We start from the raw sequence: 21,115 nt of genomic DNA on the forward strand, positions 1-21,115 counted from the left end.
GGATGAGAACTGAAGGAATCGAATCTTAAATTTAGTTCTCCAACCGTTTGCTATTTTTTTAATCACAAGCATTGTAGTGCGAAATTCTCCTAATAAACCCATTTTTAGATGCATTTTCTTTTACTAATGTACACATTTCTGCAAGCAATTTCCCCAATATAATGCATGTGTTATGCTACTTTCACTAATATCTTCATTTTTATGCACATTTTCCCCTAATATATGATTTTTTGTAAATATTACTTTTACAAAATAAGTACAGGTAAGTACAAATCTATTAAAAAAGAGCTGTTTTTGGCTCAAACATTGTTCTGAAAACTACAAATTTGGAAGATTCCATTTGGAAGATTTCCATTCCATTCAACCAAATTTCTACTCCATGCCTAGTGATGCAATATTCTTTGATCTCTGCACATTTATGGGATTTTGTGCAGAGACGTTGACTGGGCTTATTACTGGATCAAGCCACAGTGAGGTCATTTCTCAACTTGTATCAAATATGACCAGTGATGGAAAGGTATCTGCTAATGATGAGCCCAGTCTGAAGGCTGCATCTCTACTGCTTGATTAGTCCCACCTTCTCAATCTGATCTGCTTGTTCACAACCAGATGCATAAGCGAGGAGGCCCAGGCCTGCGGTGAGGTTCGCAGGGGAGAACACGAGGTTGTCGCATGGGTGCTCAGTGGTCAACACTTTGAAAAAGTCGACTCCAAATTTAGCATTGGCTTCAGGCAGGGTGGTCATGATGGAATTCAAAAGCTCTGAGGGAAGACCAAAACAGCTCATCATGTCAGGATCCTTCAGAATACAGATATACTTGTTCCTACTTCTGCACTGCAATACATTCTATCACCAAACCCACAATTTTGAAGAACTACCCATGATAAAAGAACTGCTGTAAAGATGCACATCACCCAACACAAGGCTGCATGGATGCTTGAAAGGAGAGCTGCTTACCTTGGCTTCAGCTGTGATGATAGGAGTCTGGCAGGTGAGTGTGATGCTCTCCTCCTGTGAGACGCTGGTATTTATACTGATCATCTCACACCCCCACAACCATTAAACAAGCCTGAAGTTCTAAACCTGCAACCATTTCATTAAACCAAATTTACATAATGAAAACAGTGCAGTGCAAAAACTGGACATTTATAATAATCAGACCTAATTATCATGGATTGCCACATATGCTTCAGATATGAGTTTGTATAATTATGTGCACTTCATCTACTGCAAGCAGCAGATGGATTATGACATGCCCTTTCAGCACTGAAGATCTCCATGTATTGGCAGGGTGTCCAAAGCACTCCTGATAATGACTCTTAAAACTATCCCTTAAAACCAGTATTTTCTCCCAAGAGACTCCAATGGATGCTCCTATAACCAGGAAATGCTGAGGATTGCTTTCTTATTCCCTTCATCACGCCACCACTTCACTTACTAAGAAACATCTCATACCGGAGGTGTGCATGCACACGAAAGCTCATACCAATAACAAACTTAGTTGGTCTCTAAGGTGCTACTGGAAGGAATTTTTAAATTTTGTTTCACTTCCAAGTATGAGACAGTGACAAAACTCTTAAAACCATCACAGCTTCTGACTTGATCACAGGGCATCCCAATTTCCCCCAGCCAGTGGATGGGGGCTATGGAAGCAGCTCCTGGAGCAACAGTGGATTTGGAAAGAAGGCATGAGGGCTCCTTCCTAAAGCCTAGTTAGTGTTTACTAGGCTTTGGGAAGAAGGTGGATGGACTCCAGGACTCGGTCAGAGCCCTCCTGCCTCCTGCCTGAAGCCGTTATTCTAGGTAAAGGTAAAGGACCCCTGGACGACTATGGGGGTGATGCGCTCATCTCGCTTCAGGCCGAGGGAGCTGGTGTTTGTCCACAGACAGCTTTCTGGGTCATGTGGCCAGCAGGACTAAACCACTTCTGGTGCAACAGAACACCAAAGCGGAAACCAGAGTGCATGGAAACTCTGTTGACCTTGCTGCCACAGCAGTACCTATTTATTTATTTACTTATTTATTTACTTGCGCTGGCGTGCTTTTGAACTGCTAGGTTGGCAGGAGCTGGGACAGAGCAACAGGAGTTCACCCCATCGCATGGATTCGAACCGTTGACCTTCCAGTCAGCAAGCCCAAGAGGTTCAGTGGTTTAGACCACAGTGCTACCAGCATCCCTAACCCATTATTCTAGACCAGCAACCTTATTCCATCCCTGCCCTTTGCTTTGTGAACCAACTCACTGGCCTTTCAACAGATGCTCAGCCTCCCAGGAGCCAAAAGAGACACCTATATTCTTATTTTCTATGCCATTGAAATGTGATTACCGAACTGTTTTTGTATGTTTTTAAAGCTGCCCCTATCTTGAGAGAAGAGGCAACATGGAGTTGCCATGTATGAGTGGTGCATTCCGTTTAACCAGAAGTAGCTTCTCACTCACCTTGCTAAGGAAAGCAAGTGTCTTGGGCAGCGGTTGTTTGGCTGACAGGGGTGTTGTGGTGTCACTTTAGTTTTTTATGTTTTGTTTTGTGCATATTCAGTTAACATTAATCGCAAGATAACTTAACAACACCACCACCAGGTTTTACAGCACTGCTGGTTTTAATAATAATTTTTTAAAATCAAGTTTCCGATTTTAAATCACATGTACACCAACAACACACAAACCATATACCCTCCAACGTTCCTCCGGTGAAAATCTCTCTATTTTCATCTGAGGAATGTTGGAATGATACCAGGGTGTCATGGCCTGGGATCCAGGTGAATGCCATAACCTAGGGCAGATGTCAAGACCCTCAGTTCAGGTATCAGGAGATTATTATGACATGTGTTGCAAATTGAAAATGACATGGCAGCCCAGCACATATGAATTCATGAATTCACTGTTAGAGGACATGGTGATGACCATCCATTTAGTTGGCTTCCAAAATGGATTGGTTAAATCCACAGAGAATGTTTCTATGAGCCAAAATGACTTGATGAAATTTCCAAGGCAGAAGGCAGCATGCTTCTGATAACAACCAGGCCTCTGGAGAGCAGGTGGGGACAGCCGAGTACACTTGCCCTGGGCCTCAGAGGGCTAAGCTGTCTCTCAAAATATCACCACCAAACTCGGCACAAGGTCTCGGCACATTGTCTCTTAAAATATCATCACCAAACTCGGCACAAGAGTTCCTGAGGTGCAGGTGGCAATCTTCATCCACATTAGGATGATGGGCACTAATTCACCTGATTTTTGGCACGATGGGTCCAAAAATCAGAGGTGATATGGACACCTCTGAAGATATCATTTCCCAGTTTTACTTGGTTTCACCCACTATTGCATGGTGAGTTGCAACTGTGCCAGTTTAGATGCCTCTTGAGATATTGTCTCCCAACTCAGCATGAGGGTTCCCAGTGAGGAGGCAGTGGTCTTCATTTGGACACCAGATGCTCTTTTGAATCGAGATGGTGAACAGAAATGTGACTTGCCCATGACATCACACAATGTGGTGTGATGGTCACAAATGAGGTTTCCTGAGGTGGAGGAGATGGTTTTCATCTACGTTTGAATGCTGTTGGATGCGCTGCACCCTGTATCAGTATGTATGCATGTCCAAAAAACCTACAAATCACGCTATCCATTTAAAAATCACAATATTTTTGGGGTTCTTAGACTTCCTGGGCAATGCCAGGCACTTTCTGCTAGTACAAGCAAACAAGAAACAGATTTGGGGGATTCACATGAAACAGGGACTAAACTTATGAGTCAGGGAAAGACTGGGCAAAAAGATACGTCTTCATGAGGTATCTGAAGCAAGTGATGGTTGCTGCTTCACATATGGCAGAGAAAAGGGCATTTCACAGCACAGAGGCAACTGCAAAAAATGCCCATTTTGGGGTTACCACCTTATGATATGCTGTAGGTGGCACAAGTATAATTTCCCCAGGTGATCCAAGTGATTTATTCACAAAATGTCTATTTAAAGAGGTATATTATTTCATCTCAGTGTACACATTTCTAAAGGTGTGTTATCTTGAAACAGGCATTTTTAAAGCATCTTGGTGCTTAAGCTAAGAACTGTATTGCAACATTAGGAGCCATGCAAAATGTGAAAGATAATTGCATTCTGATCCACACACTTGGAGCAGACGGCAGGTCAGTTCACATCAAAATTCACAGAAGTCAAATTCCTCTTGCCCTCTTAGATGTGTGTATGAATGTTCATATAATTCTGCTTTTCAGAGTCTCAAAAGATTGCCTTTTTTCATATAGTTTTTCAAATGTTGAAACAGAAAAACAGAGCACAAAAGAAGCACCCAGCTTAGCATATACAATGTCTGCTGTGTAGTTTAACAGTCAGCTGCAAGCTACCTTCAATTACAATTCAAGCCTTTTATTGTGTACATTATCAGGAACTGCTGAATTACGGCCCCCACTTTTAACAAGGACGTGTGCCCTTTTGTGTATGCAGTAATTGCAACAGAAGCTCCACAAGTCTGTCCCCATTTCATAACTGAAGACTTCACATAATGCATGGAGATGAGTGTTCTTGTAGGAAAACATTCTGCCCAGACAATCTGGAGACATCTAGCTAAGCACGTTCACGTCACCAGGAGCAAAAGGCATCAGCGGAAAATGGCACAAATGGGAAAGAGAACATGATGTCACCTAACAACTCTGTCTGGCAGATGAGGGGATTAACGAGCCTCAGATAAATGGAAATGATATGTTGGCAATAACCCACACACAGCTTGCCTTAACCCTAAGGGTACAAATGGGAGTTAGCACACAGAATGTGCATTGGTTGTGTCTAGTATATCAATTAGCACAAACGTTTTCAAACTCCATATGGAAGCCATAAAGTCTGCCAAAGTATCCCCAAAGTACTTCTGCCAGGATAGACATCCAGTGCCCCACTCGGAAGACAGAGAAGAAGGATCTGCAAAAGCAGTGGGGTTGGCTTACCACATTTTGAAGCAAGTAAAGAAATAAATATTGCAGTCTATAGAGCAACCCCACAGGAAAGAAGATGGTGTATCAATGAAAGAAGAAAGGATAATTAAGATGACAGAGTATGTCAAAATGGCAAAACTTACCATGAAGAGAAGAAATTTGAATGAGATTGGATTAAATTTATAGATTATGTTAAAGAACACTGTAAATGTGTTAAAACAATAGCAGGATTGGTGTAGCATTTATGGAGTAAGTTGGTATTTCAGTAAAAAATGAAGTAAAAATTAATCAGAAAACTAATGATATGCAAGGGGATAATTTTTTAAAAAATGGAAACCGGGGAGGGAGGGGGGAACAAGATGAATTTGGTGTTAGGATGGATGGGAAATGGTTATTTCAAAAATTCTGGAAAATAAAATATTCAAAAAAAGAGCACCCCCATAAGACCAGTAAGTGCAGTAATACACATTTCCATCTAAAGACACCCCCCCACTGCAACTGTGAAGTCCAGAGTCTTAAATTACCCAGCTGTATCACTGCCTGGGATAAACATCAGGAAGAACTTTCTGACAGTAAGAGTTGTTTGGTGGTGGGACAGACTCCCACAAAAGGAGGTGAACTGTTATTTCCTGTAAGTTTTTAAACAGTAATATGCTGAAATGCTGTACTGAAGGGAAGGCCCCTTTGGAATTTGGGAGTCTCTGTGACACCATTAGAAGCTGTGATGGCTACAGGGTTTTCAGGGCAGTTGGATGGTATGGCATTTAAAATATTAAATATCCCATGGAAAGCCACCTTGAAAGGGTTTTTAAGGGCTGTTGGTCACAAGATTCAAGAGCATTACTTTGTCCCCTCTGCCAAATTTAGGATGCCAGATCACAGTGTCTTATATGTAGACCTTGACATTGATAGGATGGCACTGATGAGTAACGATGCTAAAAAAAAACCAGAGATGCTCCCGTCTTTGTGTTTTATTAGCAGAAGTCTGGCAGATGCGTGGATTCCAGAAACTCACACAGAGTCAGTAAAAGTCTTTAGTAAAAGATTTACTAAGGTATAAAGCGTACAGTTCTTTGCTAGCTGCCTAGCAAGGCAAACGTAGCTCGTTTAGAACAAAATCCAGTTTCCAGCAGTAAAAATGCACCACACAATAAAATGTAAAAATGAAAGTGAAGTAAACCTATAGTGCAGTATGAAAGAAGAGAAGAAGAGTAAATGGACTCCCCAGTAGACAGCTGTCTTCAGAGCAGTTTAGAGATAGCGCACAGCCTGGTAAACAGCAGCTGCACTTTCTGCTCCTTCCAAAAGACTTTACAAGTGAAACACCAGAATGTTCCAGAATGGTCTGGTAGCTTCCGCACTTTATAAAACTTATTTGCTGACAGGCATACTGTCTGCCATTTTGTATTCTGACCCCAGCCCCACCACTGCTGTTCGTAGCCCTGAGTTCCCCCTGGCTCTGTCCTGGAATAGCTGCAGTGCAAGGAGAGTTGGTGAGGGGGTGGCAGGATAGAGGGCGCAGTGTCGTTGCATGTCACCATCTAGTTGTATTTTAATCTGCCCATGAACCTTCAGTCTCGCATGCCTCCGCAATCTAAATGAGCCAAATGGAATTAATGAGCAGAGTTCCTTAATAAAATATAATTAGAGCAAGCCCATATGTTCGATATGAGCTATTTGATGAAGCTGAACTTGCTGACTAGGGCCAGGGCTGTACCACGTTAATTTGTACTGCACTAATTACTGTTGTAATAAATAAATAAAATCAGCCCTTCTGGGCGTAACACTGAAGTCATTAGGTGAGTTAGCAATGCTTTTCATGATAATGCAGTGTAGGAATTAAAAGACTGGCTTTGCAATGTTGAGGGAATGATTTTCAAGTGACTTCAGCATAGACAATATCCCTCCCCCCCCCCAATTTTGTAATATGACAGAAAGTTTCTAAACTCAGGACCAAATGTGCCTTTCTTCAATTTACACTGATTCAGAGTTGCCTGTTTAGTAAATGTATTAGTGATTACCACTGTCTTGTAAATATTATATCAATATTTGAAGTAATACTAATAGTGTTATAGATTGGGGGGACACCCCCCACCAAACCCTAGAAATTAATAAATGCTAGAATTTTGATTATTTGGGATGTAAAGGGAGATATACAAACTGCAGAGGCATTCCTGGGCTATCCTATGCAAAACGACCTGGCCAAGCAAGGGCCGTTAAGAAAGGGTCATTGAGAGCCATTGGCAATGCAAGAGAACCGTCCTCCCCTTTTGCCCTGAGGTGTGAACAGAGACTGGTGGTTTGGAAGGTTGCCAGGGCAACTGGGTGTGAGGTGACAGGAAAAGAAAGCTTTTAGCAAGGTGTTCTGGGAAGGAGAAGGAAAAAGAAGGACTGGGATCTATCTTGGGCAGGCTGGCTGAGAGGGATGCCTTGGACTCCTCTGCTATAGGGGACAAGCCGCTCTTGAAATGACCATGCCGTAAGATCTGTACTCCCTGATGCAGACTGATGGTGTAAATAGGTGAATAAACCATATTTCTTAAAGCTTTGACAGTCTCTGCCGTGTCTCAGTTGTCCAAAAGAACACAGACCCTGGGTGAACGCCTGGAACCCCCAGGAATCTTGCAGAGATTGGGGGTGGCACACAACTTTTGTGACAATGCTCTCATCCAATACTCACAGTCCACACACACACACACACCCCGTGAACTGTGTGAACATTCGAACAAAGGTACAGATTCCGCCCATTTTTAGACATACACAAGTGAAGATTGAAAAAGATGTTTGCATCACTGCTGAGATCCAGCACTGAGCCTCAGGAAGGGACAAAATAGTGTATGAAACAAAGGATGTCTATAAAGTGGGGGTGAGGAACCTGTGCCCCTTCAAATGCTTTTGGACTCCAGCTCCTATCAGTCCCCGCCAGCATGAGCAATGATCAGGCGTGCTGGGAGTTGTAGTCCAACAACATCTCGACCGCCACAGGTTCCTCACTTCTGCTGTAAAGACTGCCCTGTATGCTCCCTACCCATACCAGCAGTAGTCGATGATGTATAGCAATGGTGGGGAAACAATTTACATTGCAATGATGCTAAGAGAATGATGGTGGTAATGTTGGTTAGTTGAACGAGATGCTGTTGGGCTGGTTGGATGCAGTGGAATGGTGAGAGGGACCAGCTGGGGAACCCCCAAAGGAAGAAGGCTCAGAGCCCGAGGAGTGGTGGTGGTGGTGGGACAACCATGAGTGGTCAGAAGGAGAAGATCAGGAAGAGGAGGTGTCAGAAGCTGAAGGGGGTAACAGGGCTTAATGAGCTGGGAGAGTCTGTGACAGACAGAAGTTCAGAATGAGAGGCAGAGGCTGAAGCAGGAGAGGAGGGAGGCCAAGAGGCAGAGGTGAGTGAGGCTGGTCAAGAGTCGCAGGCGTCCTCCCTCCTTCTGTGACAAGCTTGTCTCCCAGAACCAGAAGCGGCATGTAAAGGGCGGAGGAGTGATTGGAAACATGCAGACGCAGTCTCTGATTGCTTGGGGAAAATACCCTGGAGAGGAGGGGACTCAGACAGCTGCGAGAAGGCAGGGACTTTCAGTCTCAGCAACTGCCTCATGAGGGTAAGACCTACTAAAGATGAGTTGCTGTGCTCATTAGGCCTGACACCCCTGTGCAGATCTTGTTTTTGCTAATTCACTCTTTATTAATTAACTCTTGATCCTGATAGATGCTATGAGAGGGAGGTGGGATACAATATGAACCTGTTTTCAATGTGGACACATACCATCTGATTGTTAGGGATTTGCAGCATTCACAAATGAATGTTTACTGTCATTGAATTTTGAACACTGTGTTTGTCCACATCAGAATCCACTGGCCTGGTGGAACACTCTGCCAAAAAAGACCAGGGCCCTGTGGGACCTGCAAGACGGAGCTGTTCCGCCAGGCCTTTGGTTGCGGTTCATTCTGACTCCTCCTTCCCTTTTATAAGAACGTGTATGACAAGTGGCCTCCCAGCTTTTTTAAGGTCCCCAATCTGACTGGATTTTACTCTTATTCTGATACGATTTTAGGATATATTTTAATTCGATTGCCTGATTTTATCATGATGTGTTATATATTTGATGTTAGCTGCTCTGAGCCCGGTTTGGGCCAGGGTGGGTTGTTGTTGTTGTTGTTGTTGTTGTTGTTGTTGTTGTTGTTGTTGTTGTTGTTGTTACTATTTTGCAGCAGCATTCGCAGAGGACACAGGAAGGAATCACATTTATTAATGCATTGGGAGGGTGGGATCCTGGCAAATATGTATTAGGTTGCCTTTCATGTTGGATACCCTACTAAAGTGGTTTACAATGCATAAAACACCCAACAATCATAAACATATATAGCAAAGGAAGAAGCAGCATAGTAGAGATGAACTAGAACCATTCTTCTTGATGTGCATTTTTAATTATTATTTATTAGAAGGGAGCTTTTATGCAGAGGAGCATTTATAAAAATGTATACACACACTTTCCTGCAGTATGAAGTGGTACAGTCTGTTCATGACCTTGTGTACCCCCGGGGGGGGGGGAAGCACTGGATCTACCCATTAAGGTGACAGGGTTCCATTGAATTCAATCCATTTAAGCATTGGTCCCCTCCAGAGTGGTGTTTTATCGCAGGTATATTCTGCGACACATTCTTGACACATATTCTTGATAGAACATTACAGGTGAATTTATTCTTTTTAGTTTGTTCTGTGATGTTTCCCACGTGCTACTGCATTATTGCTGTCTGGCAGGATTATAGCACAACAGAAGCAGGACAAAAAGAAACCAAAACATTTGGGGTATGAAAATGTGTGGGATTTCAGCAGGAAAGTTGCAGGATTGGAAATGAAGCTGAAGAGGAAGAAGAGTTTGGATTTGATATCCCGCTTTATCACTACCCTAAGGAGTCTCAAAGCGGCTAACATTCTCCTTTCCCTTCCTCCCCCACAACAAACACTCTGTGAGGTGAGTGAGGCTGAGAGACTTCAGAGAAGTGTGACTAGCCTAAGGTCACCCAGCAGCTGCATGTGGAGGAGCGGGGAAGCGAACCCAGTTCACCAGATTACGAGTCCACTGCTCTTAACCACTACACCACACTGGCTCCCAGTGTCAGCCCCAAATCTTTTGCAGGTGTAAACTTGTATTGAAAGCAGGATTGCATGTGACTGTTCCTATAGCATCATGAGCACAAATATTCACGAATGCATATTAATCTACAACCAGCAAATCAACTTAAGCTTCCTACTTCAGTACTGGAAAGAACATTATCATAAAGGGATGAACATTTGCTTAGAAACACTGAAAAGCGGACTCATTCTTCTCAGTTGTGAAAAAATCTCCCCAAAATGAAAAATTGGAATCACTGTACAGTCATACCTCAGAAGTTGAACAGAATCCATTCCGGAAATTCGTTCGACTTCTGAAACGTTCGACTTCCAAAGCATGGCATCTGGTTGGCTGCAGGACGCTCCTGCAGCCAATCAGAAGCCTCAAAAGCCCCTTTGAACGTTCAGCTTCCAGAAGAACGTTCAAAAACTGGAACACTCACTTTCGGTTTTCGATTGTTCGGGAGCCTGAACATTCAACTCCAAAGGCATTTGGGAGCCGAGGCATTTGGGAGCTGAGGTATATGTAATGTTCCTACTCAATGTAAATGATTTCAAGAACTTTTCAGAAACATTGAAACCTTGCAAAAAAGCATTGTGGGTATTGGAGAATCACTGGAAGCAGGAACCATCCGTACTCCAGAGACCAAGAAGTAGTCAGTGCGCAGAATGCACAATCAGAGTGATGTGGGAACTTTATGGTGCTTGCAAGAGAAACAAAGATGAACCTCGATTTATTCTAAACAATAATAAGTGTTGTACAATGTACCAAACATTGTACAAGTATTAGAAAATTTGCAAGCTGTATTTTTTCTGTATTATGATACATAATTATAATTATTATTTATAATTGCATAATACATTATACATATGCAAAAATCTATTTATTGATTTTGGTGTGACCTTTTCCCCAGAAGATTTGGAAATGACAGCTCATTCATTTGTTTTTAGGGAAAAGTTCACGTAACTAAGCTATAGGAACATGAGGTTGTAAAAAAGTTATAATCCTAGTACACATGTTCAGCTGTTGGGTTGCAATGACAATCAAGATTGGAATGCAGAATGGGTTGCCTCCCCACTTCCCAATTAAGAGCAAATTGCAGACTGAGGTATTTATTTATTTTATTTACGTCAAACATTCACAAGCTGCTTTTTTAGATGTACGACCTCCCAAAGCAGTTTACGGGGGGGGGGGAGAGACAATACAGATGCAGAATGGATAAACATTAATACAATGAAACAGAATAAAACATCAAGAAAATAGCTTCTTCTTTTCTAAGGGGAATCCCCTAAACATCCTAAAAATAGGACTGACATATCCGGGATTTGCGTATCAGAAATAGCATCCAGGCAGAATTGAAAATTGCAAAAAATGTCCGAGAAAACAACTTTGGCCAAAAAGAAAGAAAGAAAGAAAGGGAAAAAAGCTCAACAAGTGTGCTAAAAAAATCTCAACAACTTTTGTGTCCAGATTTTCGCTTTTTGTAACTACTAAAAAGAACTTTAGAAATTTCAGTATTGAAAGTTTATCTTTGATAATCAGGCAAATTGATGTACTTAAAAGACCAAATAGGCTGGGTCAGGGCATGTTTTGATTGTTTAGGATGGTATTAGACTGGGAAAAGGGATTCCCTCCCCCATCCCTTTCCTCAGAGCACTATTTTTACAATTTCATGTCTTAACAATAAATCCCACCATGAATGTACGGTACAAATGGCCATTGAGTTAATACAGATGAGCATTTTGCCAGACAGCTGTACCTAAGAAGTTGTTGAAATTCTCCTTTCTTCTTGGCAGAATAGTAAAGAAACTGGACACAGACAGCAGTTTTGCCCTGCATTTTTACCACACATTTGCACATAATCTGTATATGGGGACGGCAGTTACCTTACCACTTGAAGAATGATACAGATAAGCAAGTTTAGTAACTCCATCCTGTGGTAATTTGATCACCTATCTGGGTCTCAGGCAGCCATCTTGTGAAGTGATTACATGCACCCTGAAGGAAGCTGCCCTATGTTATTCCATATGAACCCTCTCTATCATCCTGCTAATGGGTAAGGATTATTTTACCACATGCCAGGTTAAGATGTGGAAAAAAGAGGTTATCTGGATCCAGCCTCTGTTGTCCCATTGTGCCGCGGAAAACACATAAACCGTTGGTTAATTTAGAACAGACTTCCAGTTCGATAAACTTATGTAATGTATTTCCTTCCCATAAAGACTGCTTCTCCTCTACTCTTTTAGGATGGTAACTAGGGCTTCTAGAACAACTTGCAGATTTGACATGCTTGTACACACTTTGTCACAACATTCTTTAAAAATACCAAAAGTTTCCTTGAATGCCTGCACATTGTCGTCTGCATGTTTCACTGTGTGTCTGAACTCAGACAACAGGGCGCTAATATTATCACTGGCTGCATGGGAAGATGTGTGGAGACCTGCTTCTGCAGCTGCCATGTTTTCATGGACAGGTTGTTCTTCCGGGTTTTCACGTGAAGTAGATGGATTCCGGGATACTTTTCCTTTTGGAGATGACTGTTCTTGAACTAGATATTCAGCCTCTTCCATTCCCTGGAGATGTTTTCTCCAAGGAATGAAGTAAGAGGGAATAGCTTCATCAGAATCAAGCTCGCCAGTGGTTTCCACCACTGACAACTCCAGGTTGCCATCTGCTCGTCTCTCATCTTCTCCAGGTGTTACAGGTGAGGAGGCTCCTTCCTCAGCTTCACAACCAGCAGTCTGAGCTGCAAACAATGAAAGTTTAATGTGCATTTAAATTGAAGAATATACAGCACTGATTTGCCCTGTTTGGGTGTACACCTATCACAGATTTATGGTCATTGTACCTGCCCCCCATGCTTTCCAGTTGTTCGGAGGGAGGTCTAAAAGGGGGAACTTCTTTATATGCCTCGACTCACCATGTGATTTCAAACCCTGCATGATAAAGGTTCTAAATCAGATATAGAATCTACACTTATTGGGCAGGCTACTCTTTTCCAACTTCCCCCAACACATGGTTGGTGTAGAGCAGTACTGGCAAGGATGTGATGGTAGAGTCAGAATAAGCAAGTATAGCCTTTTTCTTCTCTTATACAACTGCAATTATCTGACACACAAATCCATGATGGTGATAATAAATAAATAAGAGGGGGTGTGCCAAATTTTGTCCTCAGGACTCCATATTACCCAAATCCACCCCTGCCATCTCCATTTCATACCCCCAGGCTGAGCGTCGGTGAGTAGCCCAAGGTCACCCAGTGAGCTACACAGCTGAGTGGAGTTTCAAACCCTGTTCTCCCATGTTCTTACCTCAACACTTTAACCACCGCATTACACCGGCACCACACCAGATAGGGTCAATGTCTCCTACATATCATTACTTTTAACTTAACTTTATCTTCCCCAATGTAGATGCTGCTACTACTACTACTACTACAAAAAGAAGAATAAATAGCCTCTGAAGAACATCTTGTTCTACCCTATCTTCCCTTCTAGGTCTTTGTTATTTCATTATTACCTCCTGGGTTTTTATTTATTTACTTTGGGGTATGCTAAGGTTACCAGATTTTTTTCAATGAATCCAGGGACACTTTTCAACTTCAATGGAATTTGTATGGGGACTGGTTGTAAATCCGGAGACTGTCCCTGGGAAATGGGGACGTCTGGTAACCTTAGGATATGCACAATCCTCACCTACAGAAACAGGGCTAGGGCCGGCATAAGGCATTGTTGTGTCTGAGGCGGGGAAAAGGCCTACAGCCAATGCCGCCATGCGCTTTTCTTCTCCCTGCCTGCCTTTTGGAATCATTCTGTTCTCACAGTCATGACACCCACAGGCTTTCTGGGGCCATTTTGACCCTCAGTGTACTTCTAGGTCTCAGTGTACTTGTAGGAGTCAGCTACCCTCAATGTACCTCTAGGTTAAAGCAACTGTGAATGCTATTTGTCGCCACTGTAGTAGAACCTCAGCAGAGCAGGTATTCTCTGGGAGGCACCTTATCCACAAGGCCTCAAAGTGAGGTAAACAGCAGGCACTCCAGAGACCCTTGCAGCATCCTTGCCACCTGCTTTTTTGCACTGGCAAATGTTACAGCAGCAAAAGGAGTGTCGCAGCAATAGCCAGGCCAGCCAATTCTCTGCCACTTGCCTAAACCCTTTCAATAAACAGCAAACTTCTCCTTGGGTTGTTTTCTCTATTTGTCCTACACGCTTCCCCAAGCAAGGGCTGAATTGTCTTGATTTTTGTGTTCTACCTTCCCACTGCCTGCGTTTTAAGCTTTAAAAGTGAAGCCCATCAAAGGCAACAGCCTAACAGCATTTGGGATAAGATTTCTGACTTAAGAAATGAAGTATTAGCATACAGTGGTACCTCGGGTTAAGTACTTAATTCGTTCTGGAGGTCCGTTCTTAACCTGAAACTGTTCTTAACCTGAAGCACCACTTTAGCTAATGGGACCTCCCGCTGCCGCTGTGCCGCCAGAGCACGATTTCTGTTCTCATCCTGAAGCAAAGTTCTTAACCCGAGGTAATATTTCTGGATTAGCGGAGTCTGTAACCTGAAGCATATGTAACCTGAAGCGTATGTAACCTGAGGTACCACTGTACAAGTAAACTGCTAGCATTTGCTTATCTCTAGTGACTTTAGAAATGCAATACTAGTATATATTAAACTGCTTTGAGGGTTTTTTCTACAATCAAGTGGTATATAAATTTTATGAAATAATTGATATGAAATAAGATATGTTTCTCTAAAGGAATTATGAAGAAGAGCCACCCAGTTCATTAAAAAAACAAACAAACCCTACACACCATTTGGCAAGTTTGAAAGATCTATGCTTAGTTTGCTTCCGAAATGGTCAATTTTTGTTGCTGTTTCAGAGTCACTTCCGGTTCCTGATCTTGCATGTTCTTTAGCTTTGCTGAGATGATGAAGCACCTTAAAGATTAAAAAATGATAATGCATTAATTAATCCTATATTAAAAAATTCCCTACAGTTTCTTGTCTTTTTATATTAAACTAGGAACACGTTCACACATACATGTATATCCCTTAACTACTGTGCACTTGATACTGTGCATTTGTGAACTGCAAGGTTGGTTCCAGGCTATACAGGCTGATAGACCTTTTCCTGCAGTGGACCAGTCCCATTCACCTGTTATCATCTTCTGTTTTGCAGATTTACTGCATGGGTTTTTTGGAACACAGATGGCAGGGACGACTATATTCATATAATTAAAGACCTACTGCTACTGCTAAAGCAATACAGCACCCCCAGAACATTGTCAAAGTTGCAGTACCATACTTGTACGCTATAGAATGGAAATAAAACTGCCGTTGGAGCATGATAATAAACTTGGAGGACATATCAGTCAGCTTCTGCGACTAGAGATGTCTGGTCATAAACATTTTGCAGATTTAAAGCAAAATGACTTCCCAACAGACTCCCCATCCCTGGGATTTCTTAACTTTGTCACTGCCAGGCAAGAGTCTCCTATAAAGTATTTTGAGTTTCCTCAGAGGAAAGCAGGGTAAGTGTAATAGAAGCCTGAACTTCTATTTTAATTCCTGCTTGGATAGCTTGACATTTATTTTTCTTCTAATTTATTTTATAGTTGTACTATGTTCTACTGTTTCGAAAGTGTCTCTTTAGTGTTTTCTTTAATATTTTATATCATTTTATGTAAAGCACTTGGAGATTTCTTTTGATTAAGTGGCATATAAATCTAAATCTTAATGTAATTAAATGAACGAGAGAGCAAGTAGACCTGGATGCTGGGTAAAAGTGGGCCAAAGCTTGGCAGCAAGCTCTGTCCTATAAAGATTTCTAGTAGAAAATGTGGAAACGAGTTATTGGAGAGCCACTGTAAATTGGATGCAGCAGCTAGACTGGTGACTGGGGGCTGCCGCCGAGACCCTATAACACTGGTCCTGAAAGACCTACATTGGCTCTCGGAACGTTTCCGAGCACAATTCAAAGTGTTGGTGCTGACCTTTAAAGCCCAAAGCAGGCCCTGTCTACCCGAAGGAGCATCTCCACCCCCATCGTTCAGCCCAGACACTGAGGTCCAGTTACGAGGGCCTTCTGGTGGTTCCCTCCCTGCGAGAAGTGAGGTTGCAGGGAACCAGGCAGAGGGCCTTCTTGGTAGTGGTGCCTGCCCTGTGGAATGCCCTCCCATCAGATGTCAAAGAAATAAACAACTATGATTTTTAGAAGACATCTGAAGGCAACCCTATTTAGGGAAGTTTTAAATGTTTGAAGTTTTATTCTGTTTTTTGTATTCTGTTGGGAGCCACCCAGAGTGACTGGGGAAACCCAGCCAGATGGGCGGGGTATAAATATATCATCATCATCATCATCATCATCATCATCATCATCATCATCAACATCTCTAGACTAGATGGACCAATATAACAGGCAGCTTCATCCACTCATGTGAGGAAACCAGGGTCCAAATCTCTGCATGGGTATGAAAGTCATAAGGTGACTTTGGTAACTCATGTCCTCTCAGTTTCTTTTACTTGCTTCTCATGATGTTAGAGAAAGACTGGGAAATAAATATGCATCCTACCTTTTCAATTTCAGCTTTGGTATCATGCCGTGATCCGTAAAGCAGCAAGTGAAGGGCAGTGGAGAGATTAACTGGAGAAAACAGTATATTTCCACATGGATGTTCTTTTCTCAGCAGATGGAAGAAGTCAGTGGCAAACTTAGCATTTGCTTCACTGAGGGAAGTCATTGTGAAATCCTTCAGCCCTAGAAAAACAGCAGCAGAACCATTTTTTTAAAAAAATGAATTCTCCAAGTCTAGTTTTTTCAGCCTCCTCCTTTTAGAGTATGACAAGCAAAAGGTATGGTTTGTTTTCTCACAAACTGCGTCTGTATATGATGAACTAAGCATTTGTATTCTCATATCACAGAATGAACAATAAACACAAAATAGCTGTCAAACTTCCAGTTGAAAGGAGGGAAATCTCCATGTATTTTCCACTAGAGCTGAGCTGAAACGGGAGGTGCTTTTCATGAACAATTTTAACAGTGTCCATGTAACATCTTGACATTAGCCCTTAAATACATAGTTTCTAACTGTCTGAGTTAAACCCATATAATCAACTGAAGAAGAAAAAGATGTAGAAATTGGAATAAAAATTGGTGCCAAGGCTGAGGGGGGAACTATGCTCATGAACAGGGTTGTTTAAAAAAAGAAAAAAGGAAAGGGAAAAAGGGAAATTGTATTCTTACAATTAGGGACTCACTTTCCCCAAAAAAGTCATTACTTCAACTTGAAGCTCAAAATGGGTAGCTGTAATTCATGTCCAAAAATGCTAGCTAATCTCATCATTAAAAAGTAGCGATGGAGGAGCTGTGGCCTTCCATATTGTTGGATTACATCACCCCTGACCATTAGCCATGCTAGATGGGGCTGGTGAGAATTGTACGACAACACCATCTCATGGGCCACAGGTTCCCCATCCCAGAAGTGGACTTTGGGGAGCACAACCAGTTTCCCCACACTGGGCACCTAGCTGAGAGGGCGCCACAGGGAATGCTGCAACAATGATGAGCAACGGAAGGTGAGAGGCAGGGGCCATGAACTTTTATGTCGGACAGAGTGCTGCTGAAATTTTTAACCCCAAAGTCCACGACTGCCCATTCCTGCTCTAAAGAAAGATAACAAAACCATTTTGCCAGCTTGATTGATATACCTTACTCTGAAGTATACAAGAAATACACTGCATTTGGGGTATTCTTGAATGTATCCCAAAGCAGACCCTTTTATTGTATCCAAAAGTGGAACCACATAACCAATAAATTGGTTATGATCTATTTCCCCACCCAATATGTGTTTTAAATTTATTATGTTTTATATCCCACCATCATGGAACGCAATGTGGCATACATGTGGATCCTCAGAGGTCTCCCATCCAAACACTGACCAGACCTAGACTTGCTTAGCTTTAGGAAGAGTCTTAGCTTCATTTGCCTTCATACTGTAACTAAATGCCCAGCATATAGCTTGCAATCTGCCTTGTATCTTGAGCTGTTAATTCAATGATGCCTGCAAAGCTGCGTTCCTGCTCAAGATTTTGATATATTGCAAATTTCTGGCTGCAACTACACTACTTTGCTCTCCTCCATCCCACCTCTCATTTTGTTCAACGTCCTGCCTCATGGGAAGTTCTGGAGAACTTGATTCATTACTCTGTTATAGATTTCGGATTCCCCACCCCCTTAATGGGACAACATGGCTGGTTTTGCTTTCCATGAGTAAACAGTTTTTAATAGTAACTTTGAAAATCTTATTTAAACTCATTTCGGTACATTTTTGCATGCTGGAAGGAAAAACCACTGTTGACTAATTTGGGGGAACAATAATAATGGTAAGCAAGAGTGGTCAGAAGAGCCCAGCATAAAAAAAGTCGCACCTTTGCTGGTACCAAACAAAATTCCAACATTCCTTAATATCAGTTGCTGAGTCCCATCATGATCCACAACAGACCAAGCCCAGGGAGGCTAAACATGGAACACCACTGTCCACAGATTGTGACTTAGCAACCACTACACAAACAATTTGCTTGCTCCAGAGCTCTCCAGCTAAGATCAATAGGACAACTCTGGAATAAGCAGCTCCACGGTTGCAAATGAAGTCTCCAAGCCCAAATTTAATGTTGACTCCTGATCTCACTCAATCGTCAAGCAAGGAGCAGCTTGACTGGCGCCACCTGTTGCATATTGGCACATTATTCCCTATTTCTCCAAAGTCCATTTCTTCCTTTCCAACAGCACCAGCAAAATCTTACTGTAATTCACAAGAACAGAAGCATTTACCTTCTCTTCCAAGAGGTAGCTTGTTGCATCTGGTGCTTTTGTTTTAGAATGTACCAGGCTATATAGAAAGCTCTGTACACCCCCACTGTCATTATTCCAGTTTGCATTTAGACCGAGTAACTAGTGATTTGATTGGTAATTTGCATAATGAAAACTACCAAGAGTATTATGCATTGAGGATGTGCTCAGTAATCACATGTAAGCATCTGTTGTCTTGCATAAAATATAGATGGGATGATATCCAATTAATGAAGGCATCCACTCACAGAACAGGAGGGGAGGGAGGTTTGGGAAGAGCTCCAAATGGATATTGCCCATGGTAATATTGGATATTGCCCATGGTTTTAACATGGAAACACTGGATTTTTCCACAGGTGGCCCAAAATACTCCTACAAAAATACCATCAAGCAGGTGTTCCTGGATGAGACTGGTCATCAAAATCTGCTACAATTTGGGTTCAGACCCAGTTTCAGAACCAAATCAGTCTTGGTCAGACCGATAGATGACCTTTTTTGGATCCATGAAAGAGACAAGAGAATGCCACATTATTTCTTCTCCTGGATCTCTCAGCAGTTCCGAAAAGGACCATGTTCAGAAAGTAACACTGGGGGATTATTCCCAGTGATGGCCACCAACCTAGATGACTTTAAAAGAGATTAGACAAATCGGTGGAGGAGAGGACTATCCATGCTACTATCCATGGTGGCTCTGCTCTGCTCCGCTCCAGTGTCAGCCAGTGTGGTGTAGTGGTTAAGAGCAGTAGATTCGTAATCTGGGGAACCAGGTTCACGTCTCTGCTCCTCCACATGCAGCTGCTGGGTGACCTTGGGCTAGTCACACTTCTTTGAAGTCTCTCAGCCCCACTCACCTCACAGAGTGTTTGTTGTGGGGGAGGAAGGGAAAGGACAATGTTAGCCGCTTTGAGACTCCTTCGAGTAGTGATAAAGCAGGATATCAAATCCAAACTCCTCCTCCTCCTCCTCCACAGATGGAGGCATTAATGCTTCTGAATACCAGTTGCTGAAAACCACAGAAGAGAGTGCTCTTGTGCTGGAATCCCACCTGAGGGATTCCCACAGCCATCCGATCCAGCACAGTCTTCTTATGTTGTTATCAGTGCTCAAGGAGAGCTTCCATCCCAGATCCTTATGATCCAGTAAGCTGAAAGGTTGGTTTGGGAAAGACTCACTTCATCATTATTTGCTTACACTCAGTCGAGAAAAATGTAAAAATAAAAAAAATTGCATTGCGTGTTGTTTTCTTTATTTCTTTGGTTTTTAAATGGTTCTTCCTCTTTGTGCTTTTAAGTCATTTTGAGACTTTTTTTGTTGTGCAAAGTGATTAAGAAATGCAGCCACCATTATCTTGCTGTGGAGCCTTCAGGAAGTCTTCATAACGCTCTTCAGGTGTTCAGAAGAACATGTGAATGGAAAGGGAGTATGAGAATGTGTATGTCAGTGTTCAAAAAAGAAAAGGTTCTGACCTCTTTTGACTCCTTCGCCTGGTCCTTGGACCCTAGTTGGCACAAAAGAGTCCTTGAGAAAGAGTATTTGCAGAGTATTGCTGCTTTTATTCTTAGAAATCTTCTTATCCCACCGCGACCGACAGCTTTATACATATTAACTCAACCAGCTTTCAACTAACCCAACCCACGCCATACACAAACAATGACCACTCTATACAGTGGTACCTCGGGTTAAGAACTTCATTCATTCTGGAGGTCCATTCTTAACCTGAAACTGTTCTTAACCTGAAGCACTACTTTAGATAATGGGGCCTCCTGCTGCTGCCGCGCTGCTGCTGCGCGATTTCTGTTCTCATCCTGAAGCAAAGTTCTTAACCCGAGGTACTATTTCTGGGTTAGCAGAGTCTGTAACCTGAAGCGCCTGTAACCTGAAGCGTCTGTAACCCGAGGTACCACTGTATATACAAGCATACGTAGGTGAAAGGTTGCATGAGTCATGCAGGCTTTGCCAATTCATTGTAAGTTGCTGACTCATGCAGACTCAGTTCCTTTTGTATTAAAGAAACAGCGGCTAATTTTAAGCCGTGACCGTTCCAATACCCATCCCCTCTTGCCTGCAAAACTTTGTGAGGCAATTCCAACAACGTTCTGCTCAAAGCAGTTATGCTATTCCCTTCAGCCAGGAACATAGCTGCCAAGTGTCCCTTATTTGAAGGGACAGTCCCTTATTCCAGCTCCATGTCCCGCTGCTGTCCCTTATT

At 42.4% G+C, this 21,115-nt stretch overlaps 1 protein-coding gene across 1 annotated transcript in view; it reads right to left on the reverse strand.

The window, feature by feature from the left end:
- The window catches only part of LOC128418108 (uncharacterized), a 34,553-nt gene extending 15,347 nt beyond the window's left edge, over positions 1 to 19,206 (reverse strand). The window contains exons 1-5 of the mRNA XM_053397571.1: positions 19,155 to 19,206; positions 16,631 to 16,815; positions 14,870 to 14,996; positions 12,385 to 12,804; positions 578 to 762 (exon numbers count right to left, since the gene is read on the reverse strand). Coding sequence (XP_053253546.1) covers positions 578 to 762; positions 12,385 to 12,804; positions 14,870 to 14,996; positions 16,631 to 16,815; positions 19,155 to 19,206 — 969 coding nt within the window. The remainder of the gene's footprint in view (positions 1 to 577; positions 763 to 12,384; positions 12,805 to 14,869; positions 14,997 to 16,630; positions 16,816 to 19,154) is intronic.
- Positions 19,207 to 21,115: the final 1,909 nt, after the last annotated feature.

Source organism: Podarcis raffonei, chromosome 7 (genome assembly GCF_027172205.1).
Source record: "Podarcis raffonei isolate rPodRaf1 chromosome 7, rPodRaf1.pri, whole genome shotgun sequence".
Classification (NCBI taxonomy): domain Eukaryota; kingdom Metazoa; phylum Chordata; class Lepidosauria; order Squamata; family Lacertidae; genus Podarcis; species Podarcis raffonei.